The following is a 21,811-nucleotide window of genomic DNA, read 5'->3' as shown; positions in this document are numbered from 1 at the left end:
CAAAAACAAAACCAGCACTGCAGTATTCTAGAAAATTATAAATGAATAAGACTTTATCTTGAAATAACTTTTTAAAAAAATAGTTTTAGTTGTAGATGGACACAATACCTATATTTATTTTTGTGTGGTGCTTACGATTGAACCCAGTACCTCATACATACTAGGCAAGTGCTCTACCACTGAGCCACAACTCCAGCCCCACAATCTTAAACTTTTTAATTACTTTTTCCAAGGTATTTTATCAATACATATATTTGTTTACAAAACAAGTTTTCTCAATAATAAGTTTTTAAAAATTTTAAATAACACTGCTAGTGAATCATCTTGCATAGACTATATAGCCAAAAAAGTATTCAAGTCATTGAGAAATTCAACAAATCAATTAGTCACTTATAGAAAGATGTCTACTTAACTATGAAGTTTGTGGAGTTTTGCCATGAACAGCTTTTTCTTTATTTCTGTTTTTAGCATATGACTTTTTAATATTTTCATCTCTCCTCTAAGAGAACCTTTTAAATATATATAGTGCAAGGGTATCACAATTCCTTAGTTAGTTAGAAAGAACTCACATGGACATAAATAGGACTATAGAATTTCAATAATGGTTTTGATACAATAATTCTGTATTTTCTTTCTGGCTCCAAGCAAGTCACTGGCATCCCTCACAACTACTATTTTATAATCTCATATTCTTTGAATATCTATTAAGGTATCTCTTGAATATCCCTAAATAAAGCTTGTGTAAATTCTCATTTTAAAAAAAAAAGAAGCATTGGGAAAGAAAAGCATAAGATAAAATAGTTGACAGTCTTTTGTGTAGAATCAACTCTGACAAAATAGTAGTGAGAGACAAAACAACTATTGAAATTAAGTTACGATACCATTGTTCATTTCAATTACTGATTCCTGGGTATAATTTCACTACTTACAACTTCAACTTTAAATTAGTTATACTAGAACACATACTCCCAAAATAATATTGCCTCAAAGAATATTTTAAAATCATGTCTTTCATTACCCAATATTCTAATTTCCTGGAAAATTTCAAAACCATCCATGAAATCTTCTAAGTTAATATTCTAATATAATTTTTAAAAAAGAGAAGTTTGTCCTAATTAGAATTATGAAACAGAATAATCATATTTTGCACTCAATTAAAAATTTTTTCCAAATTTTCTCTAAGAAATAGCCTAAATAAACTACCTTCTCCTGAGGTTTTTAGACATGTAAAATATAATAATTAGATCTAAGTCCACTAAATCATTTAGATTTTTTATCTCTTCATCTGACATTATCCATATTTGATTATTTTTGGTAGAGGAATTTAAAGAAAAAAGATGACATCTGAACTACGACAGAAATTAATTTCAAGGAATTAAATATATGCAAGCTTTAGGACCAAAATCTGTAATTCTAAACTTAAATGAAAATTTCTTATGGTAAAACTATTTTTCAAAAAATATCAACATTGGGACAGGGGTTGTGGCTTAGTGATGGGGCACTTACCTGGTGCATGTGAAGCACTGGGTTTGATCCTCAGCATCACATAAAAATAAATAAATAAATAAAGGTATATGTCCATCTACAACTAAATACTAGCAGTTAATTTGATTGGCATAAGTTATTTGATTATCACTAAAAAAAGTACATGTAAAATTTAACATTAAGTAATTTGAATCTGTTCAGCCTTATTTTTTCTCTAAAACAAAATAACTTTACTCACATTTTTTCCATCCAGCAATTCCATGCACTTTTCTTTTCTGTTGAAGTTACCAATGACTTCAGGATGAACACAGGTATGATCCCTGCTGGAAAGAATAGTCATTGGAACCCCTGAATATGCTGTCCTCCGGAGCTCTCTAGTAATCTGAGCGATCTGCTTGTGTGTGCGTGTCCCAAAATATATTTTGGGTCTCTTGGATTTCCCCCCTTGATCATTCTTAATGGTATTTGAAGACTCTTGACTGTTTCCTGGTTTTGTAGAATGACAGCACTTAGAACAGTGGCCAGGAGGCTGTAACAAAGGAAAGAAATAATAACTAATGTCTGGACTACCATATAAAATGCTATCAAATCTCTCTTGGAATCAGAACCAATAATGAATCACAACTGTCAAAAGGAAATGTCAAGATATTATAATATCTAAAAATTTGCCATTAAATAAAAAATTACAAATTCCATTTCAAATTAGTCCTCTTTCTCTTTAAAAAGTTTCTAACATATCACTCTAACTCTGCAATTACAACTGTTTTTAAGTACATTTTAACCCTTCTCTATTATAAATTATAATAATTATATTACAAAGAGGAAGATAATTTTAATTTTTGCTTAGGTTTCATGTAAACTTGTGATATTATAATTGAGAGTTCATAGTTTTGCTCATAGCATTGCTCATTAAGATAATTTATAATATGTCAATGTTTTTAAAAAGCACCTTATATATAGTTTACAAAAGAATAGAAATATCAAGTTAAATCTCAAGTATCACTAAAAAAATGAGTAAATAAAATTCTTCTCCAGCAAAGGTACTAAATAAATGCAAAATACTAACATTTAACAATGAAAGCAGGTTGCTTCTGTGGAAAAGTATACGTGAAAATCGAATTACATGTAATGGAATGCAAACCCTTCAGTAAAAATTATTATAGAGTATTATAGAGGACAGCTCTTCCTGGACAATTGCACTCTTAATTCAGATTCATAAGGGAAACAGTTATGTAACTGTCTCCTTAAATATACCACATATAACATCAGGAATAAAGTCTTAATATTTACCTGATATTTATCTCATTTCCAAATTCTCAAAAAAGAAAAAGTTTACGCTACATATTAGAATCATCTGGTTCTTAATAACTCCTCCCTTCAAAGCCTCAATTACCACACCAAAGGATTTTAAATGAAGCTTCATTTAAGAGAAATACTGTGAAATGGTCACTGACAGGGAAAAAAATGGCAAATAGCACACTACCTTAAAAAAACTTGTACTGGAAAGTTTTCGTTTAGTAGAACTCTACTTACTGAAGTTTTCGGTTTTTTTTTTTTTTTTTTTTTTTTGTAATCAGTAAGATTAGCCTTCATGAACAAATGCTAAGTCATAGTATGTTACACCACAATACTGAGGATCAAGCTGTCTTTTAGCCTCAACTCAGTGGAAAAGCAAGTTCAAGTTACTAGTCTCACTCAACCTTGTCCGCCATTAAATATTACAATACATGATAGAATGGATGTAAATGTGACCCTTCTGGAGCTGTCACTCATTGGGATAAAAGGTTCACTGATGTGCCAAATAAACAGTCAGTCAAAGCAGATAAAGTTACAGCCATGCTGGAATTGTTACATTGCCCTCTCAGGTTGCTAGTAAAGCAGATTTCATTACAGAGTGCTGCCACATTAAATAGCCAGTTCCAAATATCCTGCCTTCTATATTGAATAATTACTTATTCACTGAAAGGATAAAAAGAAGAGTTATGAATGGGGCTCTTGTCAACAGTGAAGCAGGAAACAGCTGACGTGTGGTTTATGTTACATATGTTGCAATATCCAACAACTTATAGTCAGAGAAAATGGAATGCAAATCATATCATATTTTGAATGAGTTCTTTTCTGGTCTTTGCAATGAACACATTAATTAGTTAATACATTAAAACAAAGTAACTCCAGGCAGCAGAATTAGTTTGCTTTTTCATACCATCAATCTTTTTTTATTCAATTTTACTATTTCTCTTCCTTGTGATACTGTTAAATTCACTTCAATATTAGAATACTAGGGCCAAATACATCATTTTGTGCTGTATGGATGTATTACACCCAGGCATAAAAGTAATCCAATAAAATGTTTGCTTCTCCAGGTTCAGAAAACCTACTTTTGATGTAACCCTTTTCAACATTAATTCCACTTAGTTTATCACCTACACCTTTTAATTCCGACCAAATATTCAGACAATATAGAAATACACAAAGTAAACCAACTCCCCATCACAAATAACTTAGCATAACTTATAATCTTCATGAACATATCTTTTGCATAATTTTTTCCTATCAAAAAGGAATGTAACCATACAGTTTTGTAACTTCAATTTGAACTTTTAAATTTTTAAAATGGTGAATTTGCTACTAATAATTTAAATGAATACTATGCTTATCTTAAAATGTCATGCTACTAGCTGTACTAACAAAAACAAAAGATGGAAAATGAGTTTCAGAAAACTTGTATTACTAGAGTGGCTTTATTTAGGTACATCAAATTGATTTTTTACACCATAATTCAGAAAATTATAAAGCATTATAGCCATATTTTATACTAAATGTTTTTTGTTGTTGTTGTTTTTTAAGTTGTAAAGCGATCTGAAGTCATTATGCCATTTATAAATTTGAGGTACAGTCCTTAAAAAATGGTTGTTAGGCCAGTAGAGTATAAGATGGAAATTTAAAAAGAAAGCTGATTCTTTTCCCTTTGCATTCTTAAAGAGGAATTACTTCTTCAGAAATGATCTTCTATTGAAGTTTCCATCTACAGAATTTGAAGAAGCTGGGGTATATAGCTTAGTAGTAACAGGACACTGGCCCATCACGTGCAAGGCCCTGGGATTGACTCCCAGCATGGCAAAAAAAACCTCATTTAGCTAATTAAAAATAAGAGTTGGTATAATCATATTTGCAAATGGAAATGTGAATGTGGCAGTCACAAAGAGGCTTCATGGGCTGGGGTGATAGCTTTATTTGGTGGAGTGCTTGCCTTGCAAGAACAAGGCCCTGGTTCAATCCCCAGCACCAAAAAATAAAAAAATTAAAAAAGAGGATTCAGAAATTTATATAACAACAAAAGAGAATTTCTTGTACCAAAATCAGCAATTTTTAATGCTGTAAGAAAACAAGAGAAAGGATCCTGATGGTGGCAACAGGTCAGACTATGCCCTAATCCAATGACTAGGCTAATACTTTATGCCCTTTCTCTGAAACCCTTTGACCTAGGAGTCTTGAACCAATTAGATGACTAAAATTAAACAATTTTACATCTCTCACTAAGTAGCTCTCCTGCAAACAAATAATCAGGTTTATTTTTCATAAAATGTTTTCCTTTCCCTTTCACTCCTTAAATTTACAGATCTTAAAATTAGGAAAATAACAAATTTAAAAGCATTCACTATCATCCAAAATATCTGAAGGTCAAAAGGTAAAACACATAGGCTCCCCCAAACTGTGAACTCTAAGACATATAAGTGATTATAATAAATGGCAGAATCCAACTCTTTAAGAGATGGCTTCTTTTTCACAGCTATTAACTGTCCAATGTCCTCTTCAACAAAAGGCAAGAAAACTCAACATAAGAAACAATAAAAATGTCATCATTCAAAAAGAAACACAAGTGACACATGTGACCATGACAGCTGTGGTGTTTTCATACACAGAAGTCAATCATTCAAAAATACATTTTAAATTTACAATGGCCAAAACTGTTCTTAGAAGGTCAGCAACCAAGGACTTTAGAAAATTTTCTATGTGTTTAATAATTCCCAGTTCCTCTCTTGCCCTATTATATAAAGACACATTTAAATTCTTCTAAAGAGTGAACAATTAGAGGATTTGATCTTGAATGAATGGCCAACTGTTGAGTCCTGGCCACCATTCCTTTCATAAACTTATAATTGGGAAAAATAGTAAGATATGACAATGTCAACTTCTAAAGTTTCCTAACCGTTTTCAAGCTTTCCCCAGTCCTCCCAAAAAGCAGTATGCCTAAATATTTGAAAAATAAAGTAAGCACAGTGATTAATATTTTTAGAAAAGGAAAATGATAAGGAAATAGTTAGAAACTAAGTTCGCTGCCAAAGAAGTTATTGTGCTAATCTGTACATCAGGGAGTTTCTAAAAGGACACTATGAATTGAGTTCAAAAAACAGGTACAAAAGGGTTTAGCTAATATTAAAAAAAAGGTATATAAAAAATGTGAAAAGGTAGAGACTTTAAAAAACTGATTTGTTTAAAGCAAAGGAAAAACTAAGTCAATAAAACAGTAACGATTTTTCCATAAATGTCTATATGTACATGTATTGTCTTTCCAACCATACTGCAAAGTCCTTAAGGACAGAAACCATATATTTCTTATTTAACTCATTCATTGAGCATGATGTTTTCATAACTATAACTTAAATTGTTTTTAATTGGTAAACTACTACTAAATGTCCCTAAACCAACTACTATACTCATACTCATTTTTAAAAAACTGACAGATGTTTAAAGGACACTTTAATTTGAAGTACTGTAAGTGTCAAAAAGGAACTTCAAAATCAAGATTATTTCTGAAAAGAAAACGGATTGGATAATTTGCTATTTTTCAAGGCCAAAAAGAAAAATCCCTTTATGCCAACATTTAAGCCATTATAGTTGACAAACATATGCACTGATGTGTTGGTTATTAATAATAATTACTATTGATGAAGGCTGTCCCTGTACTAAGCACTTTATGTGTACTATCTCATTTCAATAATCCATTCATTCAGGAAACATTAGAATCCCTGTTGCATCAAGCCAAGCAGAAGACAATAACAAGGGTCACTTCATCAAATTGACATGAAGAGTTTCTCTCATTAATTGTTCTACAAAGTGTAGTTTGGGGAGTTTATTAATATTGGTTTCAGTCATGAATTAAGGAATTGTTTAAAGTTGGTTCTAAGTGCATTATTTTCTGAATGCAATTATAAATATTCCTAAGGGCAAGCTATAAATTTCAATTCATAAAAATTATTTCAATTTATTATTTTTTGATGTTTAAATCAAATATTTTCTAACAAGATCTGTACTATGTTCCATAAAGGAAAACAAAAACTTTCAATTCAGAGACTCTTTAGAGCAAGAGCCAGCAAACCTTTTTCATAAAGGTCCAGAGAGCAAATATTTTTTGCTTCAGGGATATATGGTCACTGTTCCTATATAGAAAAATATCTTTTATGGTTCAAATGTAGGAAAGGATTTCTTAAAACAATAAACTAATAAGCCAAAAGCATAAGCAATTGAAAATACAACCTCATTAACACATAAAATTTCTCTTTAAAAACAAAAGTATTGTGTCCATCTACAACTATAAAAAAAAATTTAAAAAGATAAGAGAATAAAAAGACAGCTTCCTTCAAAAAAAAAAATGATGAAAAGAAGGCAGACTGAGAAAAGATGTTTGTAATGCACATAACCAACTGAGGATCAGTATCTATAACATACAAAGAATTCCAATAAATCCATTTTAAAAGGAAAAACCCAATAGATAGCTAAGAACAAGCAAATCACAAAAGACAAATGCCAATAAATGTCTGAAAAGATGTGTAACCTAATGTTTAACCTCACCAAGAAGAAAATACTAAATGAAACAATAATTTTCATTTCATATCTGATGTTGTAAAGATATGAAACAACTCTCACATACTATTGATCCAAGTATAAACTGGCACATTCACTTTGAAGAATAAATTGATGATATAGTGAAATCAGTGATACATTTACCCTTTGACCCAGCCTAATACCATCAAGTATACATGCTAAAGAAACTTACACATTAAAACAGATGCAAGAGAAATATTTATCCCATTGTTCTAATAGTAAGGGAAACACGCAAAGTATATCTATTGAAGAATGAATAAATAAATTGTATGAGTTTCATCAATGAAAAAATATATGTATATAAAAAACATAAGACAGAATTATACGTATCAACAAAAATATAAAATAACAATGTTGGGCAGGCTAAGTGTGACTTAAATTTATCTCTTCCCATAAAGTTACAAATAAACTGATGATACAAATAAAAGTATAAAACCTTCAAAAAGACGATTTGGAATCACCACTATGATAGATAATCCTTGGAGCTAATAATTGTACTCCAAAAATACTAGAAGTGGGGTTGGGATTGTAGCTCAGTGTAGAGCATTTGCCTAACACATGTGGGGCACTGGGTCCAAGCCTCAGTACCACATAAAAATAAATAAAGTATTATGTCCATCTACAACTAAAATAAAGTATTTTTAAAAAATGCTAGAATTGCTGCAAAAGACCATAACATGGCTAACACATTCTGGTTTCTCCTCAGTTGTTTAAAAACCCAGCAGATAACTTTCTTATTAACCCCTCCTCACCCAAAGTGTACAATCCATTAGGAAACAGGTTCTTAAATGAGGTCCATGGATTGTTACAGAGGGTTTGAGATCATCCAGAAACCATGACACAATTTTGTGTGCATTTCTAGAAAGTGAATTCATAACTATTATCAGATGCTCAAAGCAGATTGTGACTGATCTGGGTAAGGGAATTTATTCCAGAATTTATGTCTGATTTTATAATGAGAATCAAATGGAAACAGCATTTTCTTTACAACGATGTTGGCTAGATACATTCTTTCTGTAAAGAAATAAAGTGATAGTCAAAAGAAGAGAAATTCATAAAGGTACATACACTGCTTTTAAACACGTCTATTTTGTGTTGTTAATTACCTAAAATTAACAAAAAGCTAAAATACTTGGATTATTCACTAATGTATATTTCTCTTTTTCACAGATTAAAAAAGTAATTTAAAGAATTCTTCTAGTTGCTATAAAGCATAATTTGTATAGAAGTTGAATTATAATCTTAAAGCTTTAACAGGATCATTTTCATCTACTTTTTAACTAAACAAAATATTACCCTTTTTTCTTTTGAAAAGTCATGCACATAAAGAGCTACTGGTAAAGAGCCAAAGAACACTGAATTATATATAATCTTAGAGGCAAATACAGGTTTATTGTTAACTTTATCAATCGTTTGCCGTTGTTCAAGCCACCTAAACAGATACCGAATGCCTGTTGTGCAAAATCTCACATAAGCACACACACACTCTAGTAAGATAGCAAAAGTGACATAACTAAACCTTTTTAACTATTCTTTTTTTAAAAATTCAGACAGCAGTAGTACTCTATTGCCAGTTTCATGATTAGACTGCACAAAGCAGCTGTTTATCCACTCACAGCAACCAGCAGGTGAACCTGATTCAATATTTATCACAGGCTTTCACAGATCACTGCTAACCAAGCAAACGTTTTAATTAAGCTGGAACTTGCTTCAAAGAGCTCATTCAAGATGTCAATCAGCAGGTAAGGGGATCAGATACAGTGTCAGGTGAGAGTGTGTAATACAAATCCACAACTTTCTTCATCCCATCGCTGTAAATTAGCCTGCTCTAAAGTTTAGACTCTGATTGTAACAGACTGCCAGTCTCCTGGAATGTGTAACTGAAGTCACTCATATTCTATTGTGAAGGTTGTAAGCAATATGTTAAACTGCAATGGGCTAGCACATTAAGACAGATCCTTTTCACGGTTGTTTTTTGATACCATAAGTGTTTGTTACCCTACTCTCCACTTACTGTTTACTTTCTTGCCTAGCGTAAATGGGAATTCCTTAACACAGTTGCTGCAGTTTCTGAAAAGTCTATGTTTTGGTAGAATTAATCAAGAAAGAGCCAAAGTGGGATAATTTTTATCTAAATTTATATTAGAACAATTTTATGCAATAAGAATTCTCAGTTAACAAATAGATCATAAAGATGACCAACCAGTAATAAAGCAAAAATTCTACTGATCTAATACCACTTTACACAGACATGATTATAGCAATGAGTCTTAAAGTAGTGTTGAATCACACTGACCAACTTCATGATAAAACCTGGGTGTTTAAAAAAAAAAAAAAAAAAAAGATGGCAGGGCACTGGACATCCCAGCTACTCCTGAGAATAAGGCAGGAGGACTACATATTTGAGGCCAGCCTGGGCGACTTAGTAAGACTCTGTCTCAAAAAATAAAAAATTTTAAAGTGCTAAAGACAGAGCTCAGAGGTTGAGTATCCCTAGATTCAATCCCCAGTATAGTGCAAAAGAAAAAAAGAAAAGAAAAACAGAAGGAAAAATGAAGACTCAAAGTAGAAAAAGGGGAGGGAAGGCAAGAAAAGCTCTTTACAGAGAAATCCTGGCTCAAGACTATAATGATAAATTTCTAAAAACGGAATGATAAATTTCTAAAAAACAATCACTAAATGGAATGATAAATTTCTAAAAAACAATCACTATTTAGGTCTCATATAAAAACTGATTCAGGCAAGCTACATAAATAGACACTAAATCACTGTGTGAACAGTTGTTGGGGAAAACAATATTCACATACTCTCAAAGTGTCACCCCAGAGATTACACATTAATTATCAAAGGAAACTGTAATTTTACAAAGATGAGACCTGATTGTCACCACTTTAGGCTAGTGGTCAAATGTAGCATGAATAGTAATGACACAAATTGGCATTATATGACTCCTAATGTGATATAAAAAACATTTATGTTCCCAGCTTGGTTATTAAATCCAAGAAATCAGGGTTGGCGTTGTAGATCAGAGGTAGAGCACTTCCCTTATATATGAGGTCCTAGGTTCAATCCCCAGAACTATAATAAATAAAAAACCAAACATGAATCAGAAAGAACCTGGAAACAGAGAAACTGGTAAAAACAACAATAAAAAAAGACTTATACATATTACTTAGTTGGTGAAAATTAATCCAACTGTACACTTCTCATATGTGCACTTGTAAATATTTCGAAAAGGCTTGTTGAAAATCCTTGGGATTATAGGTGATTTTTATTTTCTTCCTTATGGTATTTTGATATTTTTCAGACTTTCTCAATGAACTTATTAAAGGAGAAAACAATACTAATGTATCAAGTTATTTTCCACATATTGACCAAAATTCTATTAACAAAACCTATACAAAGTAGTTTTGCTTTTTTTCATAGACACTGCAAATTAAGATGTTGTCATCAACATACAAGTTCCTAACACAGTGTCATCCAGTGGAATTTTCTCCAGTGATGGGATGTTCGATATCTGCATTATTTAATATACTTGGCATTAGCCACATGGGGCTATTGAGCCCTTGAAATATGATTAGTGCAACTGAGTAAGTGAATTTTAATTTTAATTAATTGAAATAAATAGCCACAGTTGTCATCCAGTCTGGCTTTCCTGCAAATAAGCATAAACCACTGGTACAAAATATTTGTGAAACCAATCAGAAGAGATGCCTCTGGTGATTCATGCCTTTTCCATTCAAATAATGGGTTGAAAAAAATTTACTCCTTTAATGGGCTGGGGCTGTAGTTCAGTGGTAGAGTACTTGCCTAGCATGCAAAAGGCTCTGGGTTCAATCCTTGGCACCAAGAAAAAAAGAAAAAGAAATTCACTACCTTAAAACAGTAAGGAAGCAAGATTTTACGTGTCTCAAAAATGTATGCCTGCTAAATTAACAGAGCCCAGCAGTTATTCTCTCCTTGGCATCCTTAATCCTGTAACAGCTGTCTCATTAGCTGTTAATCAGTATCTTTCTGGGGCAATAACACCAAAACAGTGACATGTAATCAGCACTGTATACTTGTTCTGGTGTCAAATTTTAATCAACAGTGACTTTGGCAAACTCATTAATGAATTTCTACACTGCTTTGTGATTAGCAGATGCCTTATTGCCACAAATCTTTAAAAATTTAGTGTGACTTTTCTTAAATTTTTACAATCAGTCTTCAATTCCCAATTTGAGATGATAGATCTTTGCTTCCTTCAAAATCAGCATGTCCTTAAGTGGCATGACTATGATACTAACAGATCTGCTTTTTCAATACATGATCAAGATCTTCATTTTAATTTTATGAAGTGTTTTTCTATTTTTCATTAACTTATGTTCACCACTTTCAGCACAGAACTTTAATCATTTCTTCAAGTTATATGCAACGGTCATTCCAACACCATACTCTTCTGTAAGACATTTCACAAGTAGTTTCTCTTCTTGACAGTCTTAATAAACACATATGCTTCCTTTTTTTTCATTAACCTTATCACTGTTACCCAAGGGGGTAATTCAAAGGTATATTCTTATACCAGAGAGTAGAGAATAAACAAACAATCAACAAAAACCAATAGGTCTTGGCCCCATGTGGGGCATCAAGAGGAATCTGCCATTAGTGCATCCAACCTGCACACATGCCATTTTATTATCCTTTGTAAGGCTAGTTTGGGGGAATCTGGGCATGAATGGGTAAGGTATATCACAGCTAAAGGAGTCTGGGAGGAGATTTTTTTTTGCCAGGGAGACACTGAATAAGTTATGTGTTGTGTACCTACATTACAACTGCAACCCGTATTTTCTAATTTTTCTATAATTCTGTAATTTTGAGTGTCTTTTTTTTTTTTGGAGCAGGGGCAGTACTGGGAATTGAACCCAGGGCCACTATTACTTGGCTACATTCCCAGCCTTTTCTACTTTTTAAGACAGGATTTCACTAAGTTGCCTAGGCTAGCTTCAAACTGCAATCCTCATGCCTCAGACTCCCAAACTGCTGGGATTATGGGTATGCATCACTGCATCCAGTGAGTATCAAACTTTTTAAACACTGAACAATAAATAAATTTCTAAATCTTGCACTTTCTAGAAAATTAGTCAATGAACAAAGTAGGTTTCTAAGGTAAAGTTATAACTATTATCCAAATTTTGTAAGAAAAAAGTATATTTGTAATATATTTCAAGTAGCAAAATGACTGCAAGTTTTGCCAATTTAGTATTATATATGCCCCTTTACGTAAGCCCCTTATCAAGGTTACTTTGAACCCCTTCCCACCAAGACATGAACTCCATCCCCTAAATCTGTATTTAGCCATGTGACTTGCTTTTGGTGACTGGAACATTAGCAAACTTGGGATCGAGACTGGAAAGGCATTTGGACTTTGAGGTTTCTTCTCTCACTACTCTTAGAACCTTGGGAATACCACATAGATCAGCCAGTACTAGCTTGCTAGATAATGAGAGCTACTGGTATCTCACTATCAATCAAACAAGCAGTCAATTCCCTGAAGCAGGGCTGCTTTCCTGACCTGCAGAACAGCTGAGATCAGTAGAAGAAACACCCAGAAGGCAAACCTAAATTGTTGACACCCCCCAAAATAGTAAGGTAAATAAACAAATGTTTTGTTACACAGCAATGAATAACTAATCATGTGTGCACATGCACTCATGTAAAAATAGCAGGCAAAATATCAGGGGCTGATAGTTAAGATTAATGCTAAAAACTATATATTTTGGTGGTATCCAAATTTTCTCTAAGAAATAACACTACCATGCCTATAATCCCAGTGACTAGAGGCCAAGCCAGGAGGATAGCAAGTTTGAGGCTAGCCTAGTCAACTTTGGAGAACCTCTTTCAAAATTAAAAAATAAAAAAGAGATAGGGATGTAGCTCAGTGGTAGAGAGCCCCCAGGTTCAATATCCAGTACAAGGGGACACAAATACACACACAAACACAACACTTTTGTTTTCAGAAAAAAAATCAATGTCATTAAACAATATGTAATTAAGTTCAACATCAAAAAAGTATTTTTCATTATTCCCACTAATATCAAGTGTCCAAAACTATGGACATTCTCGGCTAACATATGTGAATGAATGCACAGGTTTTTAATTTCTAACAGTTTAAGGATGAAGAGTCACAGGTGTATGGACAACTAAGGAAATGACAAGACAACTATTAGTTCCAGAAAAAAATAAATCCTGGTTTGGGGAAAGAATCATAACCAGATGTGAATTATATTTACAGAATAAAGTACACACCAAATAGTGGGAGGCTAGGGGGAGAAGGATGGATAGTAGGAAGGCAATAGAAAACATTTCTAAAACCAAAAATTCAAGACAAAAGCAGAATAAGAATGTTATTTTCAAAAAACAGATAAATAATAGAATAAAAATATAGTGATTGAAAATCATTGACTTCAGGTATGGGAGCTGGTGAAGACCAGAACTCAGGCAGGGTTTTATTGCTTTTTGTTTGTTTCAAAAGTATTTTGAAACAAAAAAAAATTTAAACTAACAGAGAAAAAAGTCCAGGAATCAATCCAAACATACTTAACAACTTAGAATATAAAAAGAGCAAAACTTCAGAACAGAAAAAAATTGTTCTTCATATGACTATGGAACAATTAATTATCTATTTAGAAATACATACACTTAGAGCCTGATCTCATACATCTATTAAAAATAAATTCTATAAATAAAAAAGCTAAATGCAAAACAATAAATTATGAAAAATATATGTTGTAAATTTATAGGAAAGGATTTAGAATGATTCTCATGAGTCTGTATTGTTTACTTCTGGGAAGCAGAAGGAGGAATGGAAACAATCTCTCTACTACCATGGACTGACTGCTTAAGATATTTTAATGCCACATGTATTGAATAATAAAATCTATTTTTTCTCACTTACTAATTTTGCTTTTTTCATTACCAGCTAACAACAAAAATTTCCAACCTTTTTCTCTCCTTTCCCTTCATTTATAATCCATGAATTTATATTCATTCAATTTTAAAACTTCATTCAAATCATGGTTTCATCATTAACCTGTAGTATGACTATGGACAAATCATCTAATGTCTTTTGGCTTCAACTTTCTTACCTTCACAGTGCTGATATAAACAAATGAGAAAACATATAAATTATTTAGCACAAATATAGATCTCAAAAATCTATCAAAATATTATTATTAACTTTTTAAGAAATACAGGTTACTATTTTGAAGTGACTGGAATATGTTTCAAAAATTCTGTTCCCTTGAATAAATTATACTTCAACTTTATTATTTAACCACTTGCTCCTATGGTAGCTACAAAAAACAAAAGCTGTTTATAATCTTTTATTTATGTGAAGCATCAACTTACCTTTTAGTCTTTTAGTTTTGTATGCTAATACATTTAAAATGTACTGCAGAAGAAAGTTTTTTAAAAAAATTAACCATACTGTCATATCCCCTCAAGTATATGGATCTGTGAAAAAGTTATAAGCTACAAGTAGTGGTAAACTGCATTTCCTTAACTTAGACCATCCTTTATTTATTCAACAAATATGTGTATCCCTACCAACTGCTAGATGCTTTGTGCTAGATGCTGATTATAAAAATGTGAAAAAGAGAAACATGACACTTATTCTTAAGGACAGCCCAAATAAGGTAAACAAAACAGTTAAACTTACATATAAATATAATTGTAAACTTTCGTAAGTATTAGCAAGATAAAGGTTACGTATTGGGAGACTAAAACAGGAAATATTTTGAAAAATATCCACATACTACTGCATAAATATGACCTGTGATAATACAAAAATGAACTTTTACCCAAAGGTCATCTGGAAGAGTTTATCCAGAGGTAGAAAAGCAGAGGGACTGCCAAACTGCTTGTGTTTTAACTCAGCCTCTACTCAACAGTTTTGTGATGTGAACAAATTACTTAAATACTCTGTACCTGAATTTTCTCATGTCTGACTAGGGAAAAATCAACACTCTAAGTCCTAAATTATTTTATTTTAAAAACTGTGAAACCCAAAGAAAAGTTAAAAGAGCCTGATAAATACGCATTGGCATATGAATCTTTATTTTCCAGGTAAATTAGTATTGCTAAAGTGCTAAATATGTCACAATGAAACTCATTATTCTGTATAATTAAAATGTACTAATAAAGTGTTTAGAGGAGTATCTGGCAGACAGTAAGCATCACATCACCATATATATGAAGTTATGTTAACGAGTTATTTTCAACACAGGTAAATTAAAACTATGAGAGAATGACTTTTAAAATCTAGAGAACATCTTAAATAGAAAAAGAGGAAAGAAAGGGGAGGAGGAAGGAAGAAAAAGCCCAAGGTCTGCCCACCATCATTTTATCAGAAGGTCAACAGCGCACTCTACTGGACCCAAGTTTCTCCTACACACCAGGCAATAATAATTATAATACACTACTGTTACATAAAATCAAATCTAAATATCCATTCAATTAATAAATTATTTAATAAATTATTAATCTGATTTTAGTAAAATCAAATAAAAATATTTAATGAACAAATTAAAAGTTGACATAACCATGTGTAAGAATACCTTTTCAATTATGAAAATGTATTTTAAAAACTCCTAGAAAAAATAATGAGGTAAAACAAAATATCAGAATGTTAACATTAATTATTCTCAAAAATAGAATTTTTAACAATATATTGACTACATGGAAACTAATGCCTCATTAGATTTGTGACATGAATTATCAATGTAAAAAAATGAATCTAAAATGTCAGGAAAGGGAATGAGGAGTAGAAACTGGAAGGCTAGTCAATAAGAGACTGTATTGATAAGAGAATGTATTGACACTACTTTTCTTTTTCCTCCTGTGCTGGGGATCAAAACTAGGGTCTCTGGTATACCAGACATCAAAATAAGTTCATAAAAGGAAAGACATACTTCTCTATGATACTCAAAGATCTCATTCTTTAAATAAAGTAGCTTTACTCTTTAAATAAAGTAGCTATCATCTTTCACGTACATAGAGATGATTAGTCCTAATTATCTGGAAAAGTAGATGTATTATTAATGATGAACACCATAAGATATTTGCTATGTTTAATGATAATTTACTAAAATACAAAAGGGGGGAAACTCACTAAGACTATATATATATAGTTTTTAATGATTATTTCAATTATAATTACTTATTCTAATTTTCTGTTTCAAGGAAAAAAATAAAATTCACAACAGAGATCATTTTACCTAAGAATTTATGGGGTTCTTTTGTCTAACAATACATAAAGCATATACAATTACTTTATATGTATGTGCTTTTCATTATAAACTCATTCTGTGTCACACAAATGAAACTATCATTTGAGTTACTAGACTGAGAGACTCAGGATGTTTAATATTCAAACTTATAAGAAATTACCAGAAACCAAAATCCTCTCATTTTATGAGTAATAAATCACCTACTTATGAAAAATCATTCCATTCTATAGAAAAAGTTATACCACCTAAAGCCAAGGAAGAAAACATGAAATTTCTGGCATAAAAATAAAACTGTACAAAGATATACATATTAAGCTACAGATGGAGTTACACTTAGTGAGACCATAATGTTAATAATCAACATATGTAAACATACTACATAACCAAAAGGAGAAATCAATTAAAATACCTGGCTTCAAATCAGGTATTCAACAAGCAATAAGTGTTGGTAAGGATGTGGGGAAAATGTATGAGTATACATTATTGGTGGGACTGCAGACTGGTGCAACTACTTTGGAAAGCAGTACGGAGATTCCTCAGAAAACCTGGAATGGAACCGCCATTTGTCCCAGTTATCCCACTCCTCAGTTTATTCCCAAAGGACTTAAAATCAGTATACTACAGTGATGCAGCCACATCAATGTTAAAAGCAGCTCAATTCACAATAGCTAAACTATGGAACCAACCTAGGGCCCTTCAACAGATGAATAGATAAAGAAAATATGGGAGGTTTCAAGATGGCGGACTAGAGGGTGGCCGCATTTCATGCTGCTCCAGGACTCAGGATTCAAAAGAGGAGATATTGAGAGACTTGGGACCAACTCAAAGCAGCCGTGTAAGTCTCTCCCATTGGGGAGGCGTCCCGGATGGGGCGGTAGTCCCGGAACGCAGGGAACTTTGCGAAGCAGAGCTGCCTGGCGAGACACCCCTCCCCTCCGCTGGAGCAGTGAACTTGGACAACTGAGAGCGTCGTAGACGAGGCCGCTCAGCACAGCGCTGGGACTCGGAGCAACCACTGGGGCTCCGGGCAGCGGCCCAGAGGAGGGGCTGCAAGAAGAGCTGTTTGGACTCAGAGCGACCACTCCTGACACCGGGACCTGCCCGGAGGAGGAGGAAGAGCAGCGTGACGAGCTGTTTGGACTCAGAGCAACCACTCCTGAACGCCGGGGCCTGCCCGTAGGAGGAGGAGGAGGAGTGTGGCTGCTTGGATTCGGAGTGACTATACCAGAGCTACGGGCGGTTGCCGGAGGAAGAGCTGCGTGGTGAGCTGTTTGGACTCAAAGCAACCGTTCCTGAACACCGAGGGGGCTGCCTGGAGGAGGAGGAGGAGGAGTGCGGCGAGTCGCATGAACTCCCAGTGACAGCGTTGGAGCTCCAGGCGGCTGCTCAGAGGAGGCGGCGAGTGGTGAGTTGTTTGGAGTCAAAGCGACCGCTCCTGAACACTGGGGGGCTGCCTGGAGGAGGAGCACGGTGAGTCGCTTGGTCTCGAGTGGCCACACCAGAGCTCCAGGCAGCTGCAGTGGGTCACATGAACTCAGAGCGACTCAGAGTGACTCAGAGTGACCACTCCTGAACACCCAGGGGGCTACCTGGAGGAGGAGGAGGAACGGGGTGGGTCACTTGGACTCGGAGTGACTGCCCAGGGCTATGGGCGGTTGGCAGGAGGAGGAGGCGCGCAGTGAGTTGCTTGGACTCCTGGTGACCCCACCGGAACACCGGGTGGCTGTCTGGAGGAAGAGGCAAGCAGCGGGTCTCTGGGACTCGGAGCGATTGTACGGGGCTCCAGGTGGCTGCTCAGAGGAGGGGCCGCATAGCCAGGCGATTAGGTGCAGAGCAGGGTCCCAGGACCTAGGAGGATTCTTGGTGGAAAAGCCGCGTAGAGACACGCTTAGGGGCGGAGCAAAGGTTCCAGGACTGCGGGCAGATTCTCTGAGGAGAGGCAGCCTAAGGAGACTCACTGTGAAGGGTGAGGCTCCCAGGCCCAGGAGGTAAGTCCGGGCCCCTGGGAACGTTGCAGAGGAAGGCATCCCAGCCCAGGCGGTAGCTGTAGGTTGAAGGGAATCTCTAGGAGGGGAAATGACCAGCGAGACCTCCCCACCAGGTGAGTCTTCCCTGGCGGGCGAGGTTTTCCGACAAGGACGGTAAAATCAGAGACACACGCCCAAACAGGCCTTGCCTCAGCCCGCAGCCTAGTTCCCCTTTGGATGACCATTGGTCAACAAGTGGAGGTACCTCTGCCCACTAGCAGGGAATATACCCCACCTGAAGGCCACCACCCCTAGAGAGGCAGCTTCCTTGTGGAGCACTGCACTATCAACTTCCTCCAAGACTTCAGCCTACTGAAGGCTAAGAGGGGATATACTAGAAATCTTCAGGGACATTATAAGTCAATAGAGGAAATCTGCACTATCTCAGCAGTCCACTGATACCTGAATAATATGAGAAAAGGGAAGAAAATGCCCCAAACAAATCTAGATGTTACATCAATAAAACCCACTGACAGCATGGCAGAAGAAATGACAGAAAAGGAGTTCAGAATGTACATAATTAAAATGATCAGGGAAGCAAACGATGAGATGAAAGAGCAAATGCAGGCACTGAATGATGAGATGAAAGAGCAAATGCAGGCATTGAATGATCACACCAATCGACAGTTAAAAGAGCAAATACAGGAAGCAAAAGATCATTTCAATAAAGAGTTAGAGATATTGAAAAAAAAAAAAACCAAACAGAAATCCTTGAAATGAAGGAAACAATAAACCAAATTAAGAACTCCATAGAAAGCATATCCAATAGGATAGAACACCTGGAAGACAGAACCTCAGACATTGAAGACAAAATATTTAACCTTGAAAATAAAGTTGACCAAACAGAGAAGATGGTAAGAAATCATGAACAGAATCTACAAGAACTATGGGTTATCATGAAAAGGCCAAATTTAAGAATTATTGGGATTGAGGAAGGCTTAGAGAAACAAACCAAAGGAATGAACAATCTATTCAATGAAATAATATCAGAAAATTTCCCAAATCTGAAGAATGAAATGGAAAATCATGTACAAGAGGACTCCAAATACACAAAATTACAACAGACCCTCACCAAGGCACATTATAATGAAAATACCTAACATACAAAATAAAGACAGAATTTTAAAGGCTGTGAGAGAAAAGAACCAAATTACATTCAGGGGGAAACCAATACGGATATCAGCAGATTTTTCAATCCAGACCCTAAAAGCTACAAGGGCCTGGAACAACATTTTTCAAGCCCTGAAAGAAAATGGATGCCAACCAAGAATCTTATACACAGCAAAACTTACCTTCAAATTTGACAATGAAATAAAATCCTTCCATGATAAACAAAAGTTAAAAGAATTTACAAAAAGAAAGCCAGCATTACAGAACATTCTCAGCAAAATATTCCATGAGGAAGAGATGAAAAACAAAGAAGCAAATCAGCTAAGGGAGGAATTATCCTAAAGGAATTGTAAAAAAAGGAGGAACCAAATCGTGTCAAATAAATAAATAAATAAAATTTTAAAAATGAACCAAATGACTGGGAAACCAAATCATATCTCAATAATAACCCTGAATGTTAATGGCCTGAATTCATCAATCAAAAGACACAGACTGGCAGACTGGATTAAAAAGAAAGATCCAACAATATGTTGCCTGCAAGAGACTCACCTCATAGAAAAAGATACCCATAGATTAAAGATGAAAGGATGGGGAAAAGCATACCATGCACATGGACTCAGCAAAAAAGCTGGAGTATCCATCCTCATTTCAGATAATGTGGACTTCAAGCCAAAGTTAGTCGGAAGGGATAAAGAAGGAAATTTTATACTGCTTAAGGGAAGCATAAATCAGCAAGATATAACAATCATAAACATCTATGCCCCAAACAGTGGCTCATCCATATATGTCAAACAAATCCTTCTCAATTTCAGAAACCAAATAGACCACAACACAATAATACTAGGTGATTTTAACACACCTCTCTCACCACTGGACAGATCTTCCAAACAAAAGTTGAACAAAGAAACCATAGATCTCAATAACACAATCAATAATTTAGACTTAACGGACATTTATAGAATATACCATCCAACCAAGAGTGAATACACTTTCTTCTCAGCAGCACATGGATCCTTCGCTAAAATAGACCGTGTATTATGCCACAAAGCTACTGTTAGCAAATACAAGAAGATAGAGACACTACTTTGTATTCTATCAGATCATAATGGATTGAAGTTAGAAATAAATGAAAGAGTAAAAAACAGAAACTATTCCAACACCTGGAGATTAAACAATATGATATTATATGATGAATGGATAACAGAAGATATTAGGAAGGAAATTAAAAAATTCTTAGAGGTAAATGAGAACAAAGACACATCATATCAAAATCTCTGGGACACTATGAAAGCAGTACTTAGAGGAAAATTTATTTCATGGAGCGCATTTAATAAAAGAAGTAAAACTCAACAAATAAACGACCTAACACTACAGCTCAAAGCCCTAGAAAAAGAAGAACAGACCAGCACCAAAAGTAGTAGAAGACAGGAAATAGTTAAACTAAGAGCTGAAATCAACGAAATTGAAACAAAAGAAACAATACAAAAAATTGACAAAATAAATAGTTGGTTCTTTGAAAAAATAAACAAAATTGATAAACCTTTAGCCACACTAACAAAGAGAAGATGAGAGAAAACCCAAATCACTAAAATTCGGAATGAACAAGGAAATATCACAACAGACACGATTGAAATACAAAACATAATTAGAAGCTATTTTGAAAATCTATACTCCAACAAAATAGAAAATTTTGAAGACATCAACAGGTTTCTAGAGACATATGAATTGCCTAAACTGAACGAGGAGGACATACACAATTTCAATAGACCAATTTCAAGTAATGAAATAGAAGAGGTCATCAAAAGCCTACCAACAAAGAAAAGTCCGGGACCAGATGGGTTCTCAGCCGAGTTCTACAAAACCTTTAAAGAAGAGCTCATTCCAATACTTCTCAAAGTATTCCATAAAATAGAAGAGGAGGGAACCCTCCCAAACTCATTCTATGAAGCCAATATCACACTGATACCTAAACCAGACAGAGACACATCGAGGAAAGAAAATTTCAGACCAATATCCTTAATGAACATCGACGCAAAA

The 21,811-nt window shown here is 34.3% G+C and overlaps 1 protein-coding gene across 1 annotated transcript in view; it reads right to left on the bottom strand.

The window, feature by feature from the left end:
• The window catches only part of BRIP1 (BRCA1 interacting DNA helicase 1), a 182,801-nt gene that overhangs the window by 144,121 nt on the left and 16,869 nt on the right, over positions 1-21,811 (bottom strand). The window contains 1 exon segment of the mRNA XM_079131358.1: positions 1,724-2,014. Within this exon segment, the coding sequence (XP_078987484.1) occupies positions 1,724-2,014 (291 nt within the window).

The sequence above is a fragment of the Sciurus vulgaris genome, assembly GCF_902686455.1.
Source record: "Sciurus vulgaris genome assembly, chromosome: 3".
NCBI classification, from domain to species: Eukaryota; Metazoa; Chordata; class Mammalia; order Rodentia; family Sciuridae; genus Sciurus; species Sciurus vulgaris.
This window is presented reverse-complemented; position numbering and strand designations above follow the sequence as displayed.